The following is a 16,078-nucleotide window of genomic DNA, read 5'->3' as shown; positions in this document are numbered from 1 at the left end:
CCAGCAAGTTGGCTTGTTCACCAAAACTCTATGGAAATGTGCTGTACTTATAGGTTACTCACTTGGATTCACTTCATCAGTGGGGATGAAACTGCCACAAATTATGGCAGTTACAGCCTCATTCTACTAAAAACAAACAAACCTGAGGGTTGAAGAAATGTTGGAGGCAATAACTTTTCACATGGGCAAACAAACATTAAACTACTTTGAATGAACAACACACAGAAAGTTGCCCATTGCGATGGTGTACAAAGGCCAAATTACAAAAATTGTGTCAATGTCCAAATAGTTATGTACTTGGCTATGGGATTTTGGGGGGGGGGGGGCTTAGTGAAGGAAAATGGTCAAATTTTACACAATAAAGACCAGTGTAAAATCGAAACTATCAGCAGCATTAAAACAAGAAAGCTTACATCACCCACACCTTACAAAGTACAGCAGAACCTTATCGTGATACTCTTAACATGATGAATCACATAAAGAGAACTCAAAGCAGTTTCTGTGAAGGGTGAAAATTCCCTCCAATGGCTCTGGAAGAGCAGGACCCTCACGTCATATACATATAAATACAGTACTATTCTGATTAGTATTAACTACAAGGCTTTGCTGGTCCAACAGAGAGAGGAATAACAAGGATCAGTAAGTACGGTAGCACAGATCAACCACAGAAAAAGGCATATCTGCCCGATTCACTGAAATAGTAGTTCACTATCTACCCATTTAGGTAATGATATTATAACATTGTTAAAAGAGACACTTATTGATTTACTCTTCACTGATTACAGTTTTTGACTATTCTGACAACAACAAAAGCATAAAAAAGAAAGGAAATAGGAGGGGAAACGGGACATAAGAGCCATCAGTTCTTCTTTGAACCTGTCACTGAGAGACAGTGTAAAGTGTGACATTGTTTTCTTGGCTCTTTAATGGTCCTACAGTGAAGGTGTGTACAATTTGAGAAGGGCATTAAGAGCTTTAACTGCCGCTGCTGTGACTTCATATGCATTTGTTTCCACTTCACCACCACAAGGAGATCGGTGGGTCATATGCAGGAGCCAATTTGTCATTGGTTTTCTGTTTTTTTTTCCCCCACTATGTTTCTGCCCTCCATCTCTCCACCTAATCCGTAACAGTGTTCCCCCCCACCCCCTTCACTTCCACAGCTGAGTACTGAGGGTCTGGCCAGATGCTGGTGCCATAGCAGCGCCCAACTGGCTAAAAGCACCTGACGTTGGCCCCCCACTGCCCGCAGTCATGCCTGACATCTGCTGGGTCATCTGGGTGAGAAAAGAACAGCAGCGAGACAGAATGAAAGAAAGAAAGAAAGATGCAGAGAGGGAAAATGAAAGTGAGACAGATGAGAACAGTCAGTCATAGAATACATCAGTGCAAAAATAGGCGATAAGTGACTTTGTTCGTCCCAGAACAGTGAGTGTGTGTATGTATGTGTGAGGTGCTTTAGCTCTACGGCTCTATTACTATCCCTCATTTTTACCTTCCCTGTCCTCTGAAAGGTTTCCACCTCCCCCTCACCTCCCAACAACTCCCCACTTACCTGCTCACCTCCCTAATATCCTCTTCTCGACTCAGTCCTCCTTCCATTCCGTCTCATCTATTATGAATGTGCCTTGGTGCAGTGGTACTCACTTATCTGGTCATCTGAGAGCTGTGCATGAGTGTGATCACATGTACATGAGTGTCAGGCTGAACATAAGGCAGATCAATCATGCCTTCCTTAGCTCACCATTCTATTACAACACCTTCCCGCGCAGATCAGTGTGGCACAAAGTAATGACGTAAGTGTGCCTCTGTGATTTATGATCTCTCATTAACCTCCCCAGTTACGATGCTGACAGCAGTTCTCAGTGCGACAAAAGCTCAAAACCCACACACAGATAATTACTGAATACGTGTGCAAGGTCTGGTGTGTGTGCATAAAATCATAAGGTGCATGTTCCAGCACATGGTACATGATACAATATTGCCAAAAAAAAAAAAGTCAAACACAACAGTCAGGTTTAGTGCAGCAGATAAGATAATATTTAGAGCAGAATCCTGCAAATGTATAAAATTCAATAAAAGCATCAAATTCGGCAGAGGTAGTCCTCAGACAATCCTCTTTTGAAAAAAACAATTGGCGACATGAATTTTCAGTTGGCGCTCAGGTAGAGGTCAATTGAAGAATTACACAGGAGTCCAAATTAAAAGATGCTCCAATCATATTGAAACCTGTGCCACATTATTTGCCTGATCATAAAGATTCCAAAAAGGTATGGTTTGGACGGTCTGTAACTGAATTCTATGGAGTTATGGGATAAAAACAGCAAGAATGGTGAGAAAGGTCAGTGTCGGTTTGTACAGGGGTCAAAAGTTAAAGTTGCTCCAATTATGGTAAAAAGTGATGCAAATTACTAGTTGAGTTAACACAGTTTTAAAAAGGAATAGTTTGAACCATGTATCATCCTTACTTATCACTTTACAGGGTAACATATGTCACATGTCATAGAATCCAATAGACATAGACCTTGTTTGACCTTTACTTTGGAGACCAAGCATTCAACACTGTCAAAACTATTCCATTTATTAATCCTATTAGCTCAACCAATAATTTGCATCACTTTTTACCAAAATTGGAGCAACTTTAACTTTTGACCCCTGTACAAAATTAAACTGAGCTTTGTCACCATTCTTGCTGTTTTATCCTGTAACTCCATAGAATTCAGTCACAGATAGTCCAAACTATTATTTTTTAGAATCTTTATTATCAGGCAAATAATGTTTAATACTTTTCAATATGATTGGAGCATCTTTTAATTTTGATCTCTGTGTAATTCTTCAACTGACCCTGCCTGACCACCGATTGAAAAGTCAAGTGGCCAATCCGTTTTTTCAAAAGAGGAGTGTCTAAGGAGTATTTCTGCCGACTTTGATGCTTTTATCACCATTTGCATGATTGTTTCAGTTATCTGCTGCACTATGGGTTTGGTGGCATGGGCTGGTGATGCACATTTCTGCACTTACCACACTATGGAACTGCTCTGGGAGCCAGTTGGCAATTATTTTTCCTCAGCAGGCAGACAACTGGTCTACCCCCACCCCACCTCACTCCCCTTCCCAAAAACAGCCATCTATCTGTCACAGCCAGCCGCGTGGGTCTTCTTGGCTTTTCTACTTGTTGGGTCCTTAACACTGGGGGACCTGCGTGATGGATCATACCCAGAGAAGTGCGCCATATGGCCATAAATTCATAGCTTATGTTTTCTCACAATACAAATGATACACCTCATCTGAGTCTTCCTATATAGTGTTCCTTTGCCACAAATGGATCTATTTTGACAGACATGTGCAAAGGGTGCAAATATACTTTGCTATTTAAGATGTGGGAAATGCAGGTGTAAAGTTGGGCGCTATGTGTAAGGTGGTTGGGATTACTGTGTTCATTATTCATCGGAAAAAATCACGAGTCAAATCAGTCTGTATTGTTCAGTTTTTCCTGCACGTTTGTGCATTTTTTTTCCTTCTTTATAAGACTTTGGTTTTTGTGTTTGTTCTACTACAAAGTTTGAAAAAACAATAAAATGTTAACACTTTTCCTTATAGCAGTTCTTTAATTTCAGAAATGGAACAGAAACAACCACAAATAAAAAAAAGTAGGGACTGCATGTAAAATGATGATAAAATAAAAATGTTATATTCCCAGTTTCTCCACTCACACCCACAGAAGCCAAACATTCTTCCAAAGTTGTGTCTTGGTGGCTTCTCTCACTTGTCTTCTTCCAGCATGGACATTTAGTTTTTTACAACTGCCTACCTGACACAGATTTACCATAAAGTACCACACTGTTTGTATTTCTGAATGACTGATATAAATGAAGTCGAAGAAATATTCAGTGAGTTGGAAATGTTCATGTATTCATCCTCTGACATTTCCCAAGAAAACTGGCTATAAATATTATTAACTAATTCTTCCATTAACAATAAACTGCCCTGTCTCAACCTTTTTTTTCTTGGAAAATGCTTCAGGCCTCAAATGTAGGAATGGATATATATTAACAAAAAAAATAAATAAAAATTAAGCTGACCTCACAAAACATGAAATATGTTCATTTCATACAGTCTGCAGTTACAGAAATAGAAGACAAAGTAAATGTCAGGATCATTATGTGTCCATCACCACCACATTTTGAAAAACTGTAAGACCACAGGTCATGCATTATTTATGTTTTGTGTCTTTTAGTGAAGTTTTTTTTTTTTTAATTTGGGTTAAGAAAATAAGTGTCTCCCTGTATTACCACAGATGAACTGTTTCTGTTGCCACATCTTCTGAAATAAAACTGCAGAACACTAAAGCCAAAAAACTAAAAGAAGGAAAGTAGATGTGATAAATATTTAATCTGATTCTCAGTCCCAGAAACTGTTGAAATGTAATGATTTTTCTATTTCAGCTGCAATTCTTATGTTGGAATATTAAAGTTAAAGTACTTACAAACAAAAGAAGTATGACAGGTTTTTATTAAGTGACAAGGCAGAGCAAAGTAGATGTGATGACTATTTAATTTGAATCTCACTCACTGGTTGTCCGGACAACCAGCTTTTCCTATAGGACAAGTAAATAGCCAGGGTTACTTGTCCTATGGACAAGTACACTAAAAAGCTTAATGTCAATGCCTGCCGGCACAGGCAAACATCATATAATAGAAGAATGGATGAATGGAAAAATGTACCAAGACATTGGTGATAAAAATCTACCAGGATGATGAAAACTAAATGAGGGTTGGCATTTCAGCAAGACAGTGATAACAAACACACAGACAAGGAAACTCTCGATTAGTTTCAGAGAATGAAAATAAAAATGCTATAATGGTCTAGCCAATCACCTGACTTGAATCCAACAGAAAATCTATGGAAAGAACTAAAAATCAAAGTTCATAGAAGAGGTCTTCAGAACCTCCAAAACTTGAAGAGTCTTTGTGTGGACAAACGGGCCAAAATCATACCTGAGCAATGCATGCAATGAGTTTTTCCATACAGGAATCTAGAAGTTGACATTACCAACAAAGGCTTTTGTACAAGGTATTAAATCCATTTCAGTAAGTGCGTTCAATAATTTTTACCTGTCTCCTTCCATTTTATTACACATAACTTATTTGTTTTGATTTCTTTGCATGTGTGGATTACCGACATCTGTTAAAAATACCTGTCAATAGCACTTTTAGAAATACTATACTATACTACTATACTATACTATAATAATATAATTACTGGGAAAAATGGTGACGTGTTCAATGCTTATTTTAACCGCTGTATGTATCTTTAACTTAAACAGTCATTTTTAAAATAATACACTACAACCCCAATTCCAATGAAGTTGGGATGTTGTGTAAAATGTAAATAAAAACAGAATACAATGATTTGCAAATCCTCTTCAACCTATATTCAATTGAATACACCACAAAGACAAGATATTTAATGTTAAAACTGATAAACTTTATTGTTTTTGTGCAAATATTTGCTCATTTTGAAATGGATGCCTGGAACATGTTCCAAAAAAGCTGGGACAGTGGTACATTTACCACTGTGTTACATCACCTTTCCTTCTAACAACACTCAATAAGTGTTTTGGAACTGAGGACACTCATGATTGGGTATAAAAGGAGCATCCCAAAAAAGTCTCAACCGTTCACAAGCAAAGACGGGGGCAAGGATCACCACTTTGTGAACAACTGCATGAAAAAATAGCCCAACAGTTTAAAAACAATGTTTTTCAATGTTCAATTGCAAGGAATTTTGTGATTCCATCATCTACAGTCCACAATATAATCAGAAAATTCACAGAATCTGGAGAACTTTCTACATGTACGCGGCAAGATCGAAAACCAACACTGAATGCCTGTGACCTTCGATCCTTCAGGTGACACTGCATTAAAAACTGACACCATTGTGTAAAGGATCTTACCGTGTGGGATCAGGAACACTTCAGAAAACTATTGTCAGTTGCCACATCTACAAGTTAAAACTCTACCATGCAAAGCGAAAGCCATACAACAACAACATCCAGAAATGCCATCACCTTCTCTGGGCCCGAGCTCATTTGAAATGCACACACGCAAAGTGGAAAAGTGTGCTGTGGTCTGATGAGTCCACATTTCAAATTGTTTGAATTGTTTTTGGAAATCATGGACGTCGTGTCCTCTGGACAAAAAAGGAAAAAGACCATCCAGATTGTTACGATCATGAAGTTCAAAATCCAGCATCTGTGACAGTATGGGGGTGTGTTAGTGCCCATGGCATGGGCATCTTACACATCTGTGATGGCACCATCAATGCTAAAAGGTACATCCAGGTTTTGCAGCAACACATGCTGCCATCCAAGCAATGTCTTTTTCAGGGACGTCCCTGCTTATTTCAGCAAGACAATGCCAAGCCACATTGTGAACGTGTTACAACAGCGTGGCTTCATGGTAAAAGAGTGCAGGTCCGGGACTGGCCTGCCTGCAGTCCAGACCTGTCGCCCAATGAAAATGTGGAGCATTATGAAGTGCAAAATACGACAATGGAGACCTTGAACTGTTGAAGAACTGAAATTGTACATCAAGCAAGAATGGGAAAGAATTCCACCTACAAAGCTTCAACAATTAGTGTCCTCAGTTCCCAAACACTTATTGAGTGTTGTTAGAAGGAAAGGTGATGTAACACAATGGTAAACATACCACTGTCCCAGCTTTTTTGAAACATGTTGCAGACATCCATTTCAAAATCAGAAAATATTTGAACAAAAACAATAACGTTTATCAGTTTGAACATTAAATACCTTGTCGTTGTGGTGTATTCAATTGAATATAGGTTGAAGAGGATTTGCAAATCATTGTATTCTGTTTTTATTTACATTTTACACAACGTCCCAACTTCATTGGAATTGGGGTTGTAATTAGCGAATATTACTGAGTTGGTATAAATAATACATAAAAGGGGACGCAATACAGAACCCCGCGGTTAGAGAACCCCGATTAAATACATAAAAAAAAATGCCACACATGATTTGAACCCAGACACTATGATTACCAGATGGAAACTTTACCACTGTGCCACAATCACTGTCTCACAACAGGACCGTGAAATGGTTAAAATCAACAAGCAGATAAACGTATTTTCTAAAAAAGAAACAAAGCGCTGTGATAACTGACCAAACGGTGTTTGGTATGGTGTATTTCTGCTGATATGTGACTGAAAGGGGCACATTTTTCATACTGTTGGCCTTTTATATGGTCCTGCTGCGCACCGCTCACAGTCCTGTCAGACAGACATGACGTTCAGATCACCTGCTGCATGTCCACATGAACTGTTGACATGAACATGAATATGTTTTTATGTATTTCGAAGTGAGGACAGCCAGCATACACACGCATGTTTCTGTCAAAACACGGTGCGTGTTCTACAGATGCACAAACACACTATGTAACTCCTTCTGGTCTTCTCTATACTTCAACAGTATTCTCAGAGCAAACATTGCATCTGTAGTGCTCTTTCTCGGCATGAAACCATATTGCTGCTCACAGATCTTCAGCTGTTTTCTAAGGCTAGCTTCTACTACTCTTTCCCATAACTTCATGCTGTGGCTGATCAGCTTTATGCCTCTGTAGTTACTGCAGCTCTGCACATCACCCTTGTTCTTGAAAATAGGAACCAGCACACTTCGTCTCCACTCCTCAGGCATCCTCTCACTTTCCAAGATTTTATTAACCAATCTGTTTAGAAACTCTGCTGCCATCTCTCCTAAACATTTCCATGCCTCCACTGGAATGTCATCTGGACCAACTGCCTTTCCACTCTTCATCCTCTTCATATCAGCCCTCACTTCTTCCTTACTAATCTCTTGTAATTCCTGATTTACTCTCACCACATCATCCAGCCTTTTCTCTCGTTCATTTTCTTTATTCATCAGCTCTTCAAAATATTCCCTCCACCTTCTCAGCACACACTCCTCACTTGTCAGCACATTACCATGTGCATCTTTTACCACCCTAACCTGCTGCACATCATTTCCAGCTCTGTCCCTTTGTCTGGCCAATCCGTACAAGTGTTGGGAAAGTGTAGGTACACGGACCCACAACAGGGGGCGCAAATGAACGGACAATGGAGTAGGTCAAATAACAACACTTTACTGTTGTGAATGTGCACAACAAATACAACAGATTACAACAATAGACCAGAGTCAATTCACAAAGGTGTCGTGTGGGCAGGCTCGAAGATAGGAGACGCCTGTCCAAAGCAGAACCGGAACCACACGATTTCCTCCGCCACCAGACCCCGGGAATACTGGAGCCGCCAAGTCCCGAACTCCCAGGTGGCCACTGCCTCCGCGTGTCGGACCTGGTACTGCTGGCGAGGAACAAAAAAACAATTAAATGTGGGCGCGTTTGCACCCAGCAATCTGCACGGCAGGAAAGCTACCTCCACCTCTCGTTGGAAAAAGAGTCTGCTATCACTCACAAAAATCACAAAAGGTTACTGTCAAGCAGTCAGCTGAGAATATTACCTTCCAGGTAGAACGATATCTCGGCAAAGAGGTGGAGATGACGTCTTGCTGATATACCGATGCTGATCAGATGAGTGGTGACAGCTGTCATAGGTGATGAGTGTCAGCTGTCACCCCGGCTGCTCCTGTGAGGCGGCAGCGCCCTCTGGTGCCTGGAGCCCGCACTCCAGGCAGGGTGCCCTCTGGTGGTGGTGGGCCAGCAGTACCTCCTCTTCAGCGGCCCACACAACAGGACCCCCCCTCAACGGGCACCTCCTGGCGCCCGACCAGGCTTGTCCGGGTGGCGGCGGTAGAAATCGGCCAGGAGGGCCGGGTCCAGGATGAAGCTCCTCTTCACCCAGGAGCGTTCTTCAGGTCCGTACCCCTCCCAGTCCACCAAATACTGGAAGCCCCGGCCCATCCTACGGACATCTAAGAGCCGGCGCACAGTCCAAGCCGGCTCGCCATCGATGATCCGGGCAGGAGGTGGTGCCGGACCGGGAGTACAGAGGGGTGAGGTGTGATGGGGCTTGATCCGGGACACGTGGAAAACGGGATGGATCCGCAGTGAGGCCGGAAGCTGAAGCCTCACTGCGGCTGGACTGAGTACCTTAATGATCTTAAACGGACCGATATACCGGTCCTGAAGTTTAGGGGAGTCCACTTGAAGGGGAATGTCCTTAGTAGACAACCACACTGCCTGCCCTGGCCGGTACGTAGGAGCCGGGGTCCGCCGACGGTCTGCATGGGCCTTCGTCCTCATCCGGGCCCTCAGCAAGGCAGAACGGGCGGCACGCCACACCCGACGGCACTTCCATAGGTGGGCCTGGACCGAGGGCACACCGACCTCTCCCTCAACCACCGGAAACAAAGGAGGTTGGTACCCCAGACACACCTCGAAAGGGGAGAGGCCGGTGGCTGATGACACCTGGCTGTTATGGGCATACTCGATCCAGGCCAGATGGGTACTCCAGACCGCCGGGTGCACGGCTGTCACGCAACACAGGGCCTGCTCCACCTCCTGATTGGCCCGTTCTGCTTGCCCGTTGGTCTGGGGATGATACCCGGATGAGAGACTCACCGTGGCCCCCAGTTCCCGGCAGAAGCTCCTCCAGACTTGCGAGGAGAACTGGGGACCGCGATCGGAGACGATGTCTGTTGGGATCCCATGCAGCCGGACGACGTGGTGGACCAGGAGGTCCGCTGTCTCCTGGGCCGTCGGGAGCTTCGGGAGGGCCACGAAGTGGGCCGCCTTGGAGAATCGGTCCACTATCGTGAGGATGGTGGTGTTGCCCTGGGATGGCGGGAGGCCCGTGACAAAATCCAGGCCGATGTGGGACCAGGGGCGATGGGGCACGGGCAGCGGCTGGAGCAGTCCCGAAGCCCTGCGATGATCAGCCTTGCCCCTGGCGCAGGTGGTGCAGGCCTGGATATAATCCCGGACGTCGGCCTCTAGGGACGCCCACCAGAAGCGCTGCCGGACAACTGCCATGGTTCTTCGCACCCCTGGATGACAGGAGAACTTGGAGCCGTGACAGAAGTCCAGGACTGCAGCCCTGGCCTCTGGTGGGATGTAAAGTTTGTTCTTTGGCCCAGTTCCGGGGTCCGGGCTTCGTGCCAGGGCCTCCCGGACGGTTCTCTCTACGTCCCAGGTAAGGGTGGCCACGATAGTGGACTCCGGGATGATGGGTTCCGGTGGATCCGACAACTCCGCTTTGACTTCTTCTTCATGTACCCGGGACAAGGCATCCGATCTCTGGTTTTTGGTCCCGGGACGGTAGGTGATCTGGAAGTCAAAACGGCCGAAGAACAGTGACCAGCAGGCTTGCCTGGGGTTCAGCCGCTTGGCGGTCCTGATATACTCCAGGTTCCGGTGGTCAGTGAAAACCGTGAATGGCACGGACGTTCCCTCCAACAGATGTCTCCACTCTTCAAGAGCCTCTTTCACCGCAAGGAGTTCTCGATTGCCGACGTCATAGTTCCGTTTGGCCGGGGTCAACCTGCGGGAAAAATAGGCACACGGGTGAAGGACCTTATCGGTCTTCCCGCTCTGGGAAAGCACAGCTCCTATCCCTGAGTCCGAGGCGTCCACTTCAACCACTAACTGGCGACTAGGATCGGGCTGCACCAGAACGGGTGCAGACGAGAAGCGCCGTTTCAACTCCTTGAACGCGGCATCGCAACGATCCGACCAGGTGAAGGGGACTTTTGGTGAGGTCAGGGCTGTCAGGGGGCTAACTACCTGACTGTAGCCCTTAATGAACCTCCTGTAGAAATTTGCAAAGCCGAGGAACTGTTGCAGCTTCCTACGGCTAGTGGGTTGGGGCCAGTCTCTCACCGCCGCAACCTTGGCCGGATCAGGAGCGACGGAGTTGGGGGAGATGATAAACCCCAGGAAGGACAAAGATGTGCGGTGAAACTCACACTTCTCGCCCTTCACAAACAGCCGGTTCTCCAACAACCGCTGCAGGACCTGACGTACATGCCGGACATGAGTCTCAGGATCCGGAGAAAAGATGAGTATATCGTCTAGATATACGAAGACGAATCGGTGCAGGAAATCCCGCAAGACATCATTAACTAATGCTTGGAACGTCGCGGGGGCGTTTGTGAGACCGAACGGCATGACCAGGTACTCAAAGTGACCTAAGGGGGTGTTAAATGCCGTCTTCCACTCGTCTCCCTTCCGGATCCGAACCAGGTGATACGCATTTCTAAGATCTAGCTTAGTGAATATTTGGGCTCCATGCAGGGGCGTGAACACTGAATCCAACAAGGGCAACGGGTATCGATTACGAACCGTGATTTCGTTCAGCCCCCTATAATCAATGCATGGACGAAGTCCGCCGTCTTTTTTACCCACAAAAAAGAAACCTGCACCCATCGGGGAGGTGGAATTCTGGATCAACCCGGCGGCTAAAGAGTCCCGAATGTAGGTCTCCATTGATTCGCGCTCAGGTCGTGAGAGGTTGTACAGCCTGCTGGACGGGAACTCAACGCCTGGAACCAAATCAATGGCACAATCGTACGGATGGTGGGGGGGAAGGGTGAGCGCCAGATCCTTACTGAACACATCCACCAGGTCATGGTATTCCACCGGCACCGTCCCTAGATTGGGCGGGACTCTGACCTCCTCCTTAGCCTGGGAACCGGGAGGAACCGAGGAACCTAAACATACCCGATGGCAGGTCTCGCTCCACTGAACCACTACCCCGGACGGCCAATCGATCCGGGGATTGTGTTTTAACATCCAAGGGAAACCGAGAATCACACGGGAGGTGGCAGGAGTCACAAAAAACTCGATCTCCTCCCGGTGATTTCCTGACACCACCAGAGTTACTGGTGGTGTCTTATGTGTGATTAAAGGGAGTAGGGAGCCATCTAGTGCCCGCACCTGCACAGGCGAGGTAAGCGCCACCAGGGGGAGCCCTACCTCCCTGGCCCATCTGCTGTCTAACAGATTCCCTTCAGAGCCCGTGTCCACCAGTGCTGGGGCCTTCAGGGTTAAATCCTCATAAAGGATTGTAACTGGGAGTCGTGTGGCAATATGGGTATGTCCCACGTGAATGTTTTGACCCACCCCTAACCCAGTTTCTAGGGGCGGGCGTTGGTGTTTTAACCGCTCGGGGCAGTCCCTCACTTGATGCTCTATTGAGCCACAAACAAAGCACGCTCCGCGGGCCAGCCTCCTCTGTCTATCTGGTGCCCTAAATGTGGCCCTGCCCGTGTCCATAGCTTCATCAGCAGGGGGAGCTGTAACCACACGGAGCGTAGAGGCCGTGGAGCATGGGGAGGGCGGAACTCGGTCGGAACCGGAAGGGAGAGGGACGGCGCGTGCCCGGCCACGCCCTTCGTCTCGTTCCCGACGGCGTTCTTCTAACCGATTGTCTAATCGTATAACGAGATCAATAAGCCCGTCTAAATCCCGCGGTTCGTCCTTGGCCACCAGGAGCTCCTTCAGGACCAACGACAGTCCGTTTACGAAGGCGGCGCGGAGGGCAGTGTTATTCCAGCCGGACCTCGCAGCCGCGATGCGGAAGTCGACTGCATGAACAGCTGCGCTCCGGCGCCCCTGTCTCATTGACAGCAGCACGGCTGAAGCGGTCTCTCCTCTATTTGGGTGATCGAACACTGTTCTGAACTCCCTCACAAACCCATCATATATCAGAAGGAGCCGTGAATTTTGCTCCCAAAGCACTGTAGCCCAAGCGCGTGCCTTGCCGCGAAGCAGATTAATTACATAAGCTATCTTACTAGCATCAGTCGCGTACATGACGGGACGTTGTGCGAAGACGAGCGAACACTGCATAAGAAAGTCCGCGCATGTCTCCACACAACCCCCGTACGGCTCTGGAGGGCTTATGTATGCTTCAGGGGAAGGTGGGAGGGGTCGTTGAACGACCTGTGGAACGTCACTGTTGCGCACAGGATCGACAGGAGGGGGAGCCGCAGCAGCGCCCTGAGGGCGCGCTTCCACCTGCGCGGCGAGAGCCTCCACCCTGCGGTTAAGGAGGACGTTCTGCTCGGTCATCAGATCCAGCCGAGCCGTAAAAGCGGTGAGGATTCGCTGCAACTCACCGATCATTCCTCCTGCAGATGCCTGTGCGCCCTGCTCTTCCATTGGCCATTCAACAGCCGGTTGACGCCCCTCGGGGTCCATGACGTTGGCCGAGATATCCTGTTGGGAAAGTGTAGGTACACGGACCCACAACAGGGGGCGCAAATGAACGGACAATGGAGTAGGTCAAATAACAACACTTTACTGTTGTGAATGTGCACAACAAATACAACAGATTACAACAATAGACCAGAGTCAATTCACAAAGGTGTCGTGTGGGCAGGCTCGAAGATAGGAGACGCCTGTCCAAAGCAGAACCGGAACCACACGATTTCCTCCGCCACCAGACCCCGGGAATACTGGAGCCGCCAAGTCCCGAACTCCCAGGTGGCCACTGCCTCCGCGTGTCGGACCTGGTACTGCTGGCGAGGAACAAAAAAACAATTAAATGTGGGCGCGTTTGCACCCAGCAATCCGCACGGCAGGAAAGCTACCTCCACCTCTCGTTGGAAAAAGAGTCTGCTATCACTCACAAAAATCACAAAAGGTTACTGTCAAGCAGTCAGCTGAGAATATTACCTTCCAGGTAGAACAATATCTCGGCAAAGAGGTGGAGATGACGTCTTGCTGATATACCGATGCTGATCAGATGAGTGGTGACAGCTGTCATAGGTGATGAGTGTCAGCTGTCACCCCGGCTGCTCCTGTGAGGCGGCAGCGCCCTCTGGTGCCTGGAGCCCGCACTCCAGGCAGGGTGCCCTCTGGTGGTGGTGGGCCAGCAGTACCTCCTCTTCAGCGGCCCACACAACAACAAGTCCTTAATTCTCCTTCCTTACTATACAACTTCTTGTACAGCTCGCAATATGCCTTTTTCCTTCGCTTTTGCTACTTCTCTTTTTTCGCCTTACACTGAATCTCCTTGTACTCCTGTCTTCTTTCTTCATCTCTGACTATCCCAAAACTTTTTCGCCAATCTCTTTCTCCTTATGGTTTCCTGGACCTCTTCATTCCACCACCAAGTCTCCCTTGTCTTCCTTCCACTGTTCAGATGTCATACCCAGTACTGTCCTAGCTGTCTCCCTCACCACATCTGCACACTTCTTCTCCACTCCTCAGGCATCCTCTCACTTTCCAATATTTTATTAAACAATCTGGTTAGAAACTCCACTGCCACCTCTCTTAGACATTTCCATGCTGCCACTGGAATGTCATCTGGATGAACTGCCTTTCCGCTCTTCATCCTCTTCATAGCTGCCCTCAAGTCAGTATGACTAATCTCTTGTACTTTCTGAGTTACTCTCACCGCATCATTCAGCCTTTTCTTGCTTTCATTTTCTCTATTAAATCACATTGTATGATTTTTAAATAATTAATTTTCATTTCATTGCATGAAATAAGAATTTGAGCCCCTAGAAAAACAGAACTTAACAACTGTTACAGTCTGACAGAGGTCAGACATTTCCTGTAGTTCTTGACCAAGTTTTCACACACACTGCAACAGGGATTTTGGTCCACTCCTCCATACAGATCTTCTCCAAATCTTTCAGGTTTGGAGCTGCAGCTCCCTCCAAACATTTTCTATTGAGTTCAGGTCTGGAGACTGGCTTTGCCACTCCAGGACCTTGAAATGCTTCTTACGGAGCCACTCCTTAGTTGCCCTGGCTGTATGTTTGGGGTCATTGTCATGCTGAAGACCCAGCCATGACCCATCTTAAACGCTCCTACTGAGGGAAGGAGGTTGTTTGCCAAAATCTCGGAATACATGACTCCATCCATCCTCCCTTCAATACGGTGCAGTTGTCCTGTCCCCTTTGCAGAAGAGCACCCCCACAGTATGATGTTTCCACCCCCATGCTTCACGGTTGGGATGGTTTTCTTGGGGTTGTTCTCATCCTCTAAACACAGTAAGTGGAGTTGATTCCAAAAAGCTCTATTTTGGTCACATCTGACCACATGACCTTCTCCCATGCATCCTCTGGATCACCCAGATGGTCACTGGTGAACTTCAAATGGGCCTGGACATGTGCTGGCTTGAGCAGGGGGACCTTGCTGCCCTGCAGGAATTTAAACCACGACAGCATCATGTATTACTAATGTAATCTTTGTGACTGTGGTCCCAGCTCTCTTCAGATCATTGACCAGGTCCTCCTTTGTACTTATGAACTTTCTCAGAATCATCCTTATCCCACGAAGTGAGATTTTGCATGAAATCCTAGACCGAGGGAGATTAACAGTCATCTTGTGTTTCTTCCACTTTCTAATAAACAATCATAACAGTTGTTGTCTTCTCACCAATCTGCTTGCCTGTTGTCCTGTAGTCCATCCCAGCCTTGTGCAGGTCTACAGTTTTGTCTCTGATGTCCTTAGACAGCTCTTTGGTCTTGGCTATGGTGGACAGGTTGGAGTGTGATTGATTGAGTGTGTGGACAGGTGTCTTTTATACAGGTAGCAAGTTCAAACAGGTGCGATTAATACAGGTAAAGAGCACAGAATAGGCCTTCTTAAAGACAAATTAAAAGGTCTGTGAGAGCCAGAATTCTTGCTGGTTGGTAGGGAATCAAATACTTATTTCATGCAATAAAATGCAAATTAATTATTTAAAAATCATACAATGTGATTTCCTGGATTTTTCATTCCACAGAACAGGCGCACGATAAGAGAAAGCTCTGTGACCCGCAGACTTCTTATTCACCCTAGGGACACAAAGTAGCCCTGCACCCTGAGAACACAAAGCCCGAGCCGGTACGTAAGGTTTAATTAGGTCAGCTAGGTAGGGAGGTGCCAGTCCTTGAACTGATGTGCATTATTCTCAAAACAAGTACTTTTAAAAGGGGAATTAATGAGAAAAATACCACTAGTGCAGACAATGTTCATGTACTTTTTTGGTGATTAAACTGATACTGACTGATCGAGCGTTTTTGCTCAAGAAGATCTGTTGTTGCTTTGCCACTGCTGCATGGCTTCCGGATGTCCCAAACTGCAGTGGTATTAAAAAGGGATCTGGT

General features: G+C 46.3%; 1 protein-coding gene across 4 annotated transcripts in view; it reads right to left on the bottom strand.

Annotated features, from left to right (window-relative positions):
• Positions 1-1,145: 1,145 nt before the first annotated feature.
• The window catches only part of LOC117523099 (stromal membrane-associated protein 1-like), a 496,829-nt gene continuing 481,896 nt past the window's right edge, over positions 1,146-16,078 (bottom strand). For all 4 annotated transcript variants that reach the window (XM_034184516.1, XM_034184517.1, XM_034184514.1 and 1 more), the window contains exon 11: positions 1,146-1,277. In XM_034184516.1, the coding sequence (XP_034040407.1) occupies positions 1,152-1,277 (126 nt within the window). In that variant the 3' untranslated portion in view covers positions 1,146-1,151. The remainder of the gene's footprint in view (positions 1,278-16,078) is intronic.

This window comes from Thalassophryne amazonica, chromosome 13 (assembly GCF_902500255.1).
Source record: "Thalassophryne amazonica chromosome 13, fThaAma1.1, whole genome shotgun sequence".
Taxonomy (NCBI): domain Eukaryota; kingdom Metazoa; phylum Chordata; class Actinopteri; order Batrachoidiformes; family Batrachoididae; genus Thalassophryne; species Thalassophryne amazonica.
This window is presented reverse-complemented; position numbering and strand designations above follow the sequence as displayed.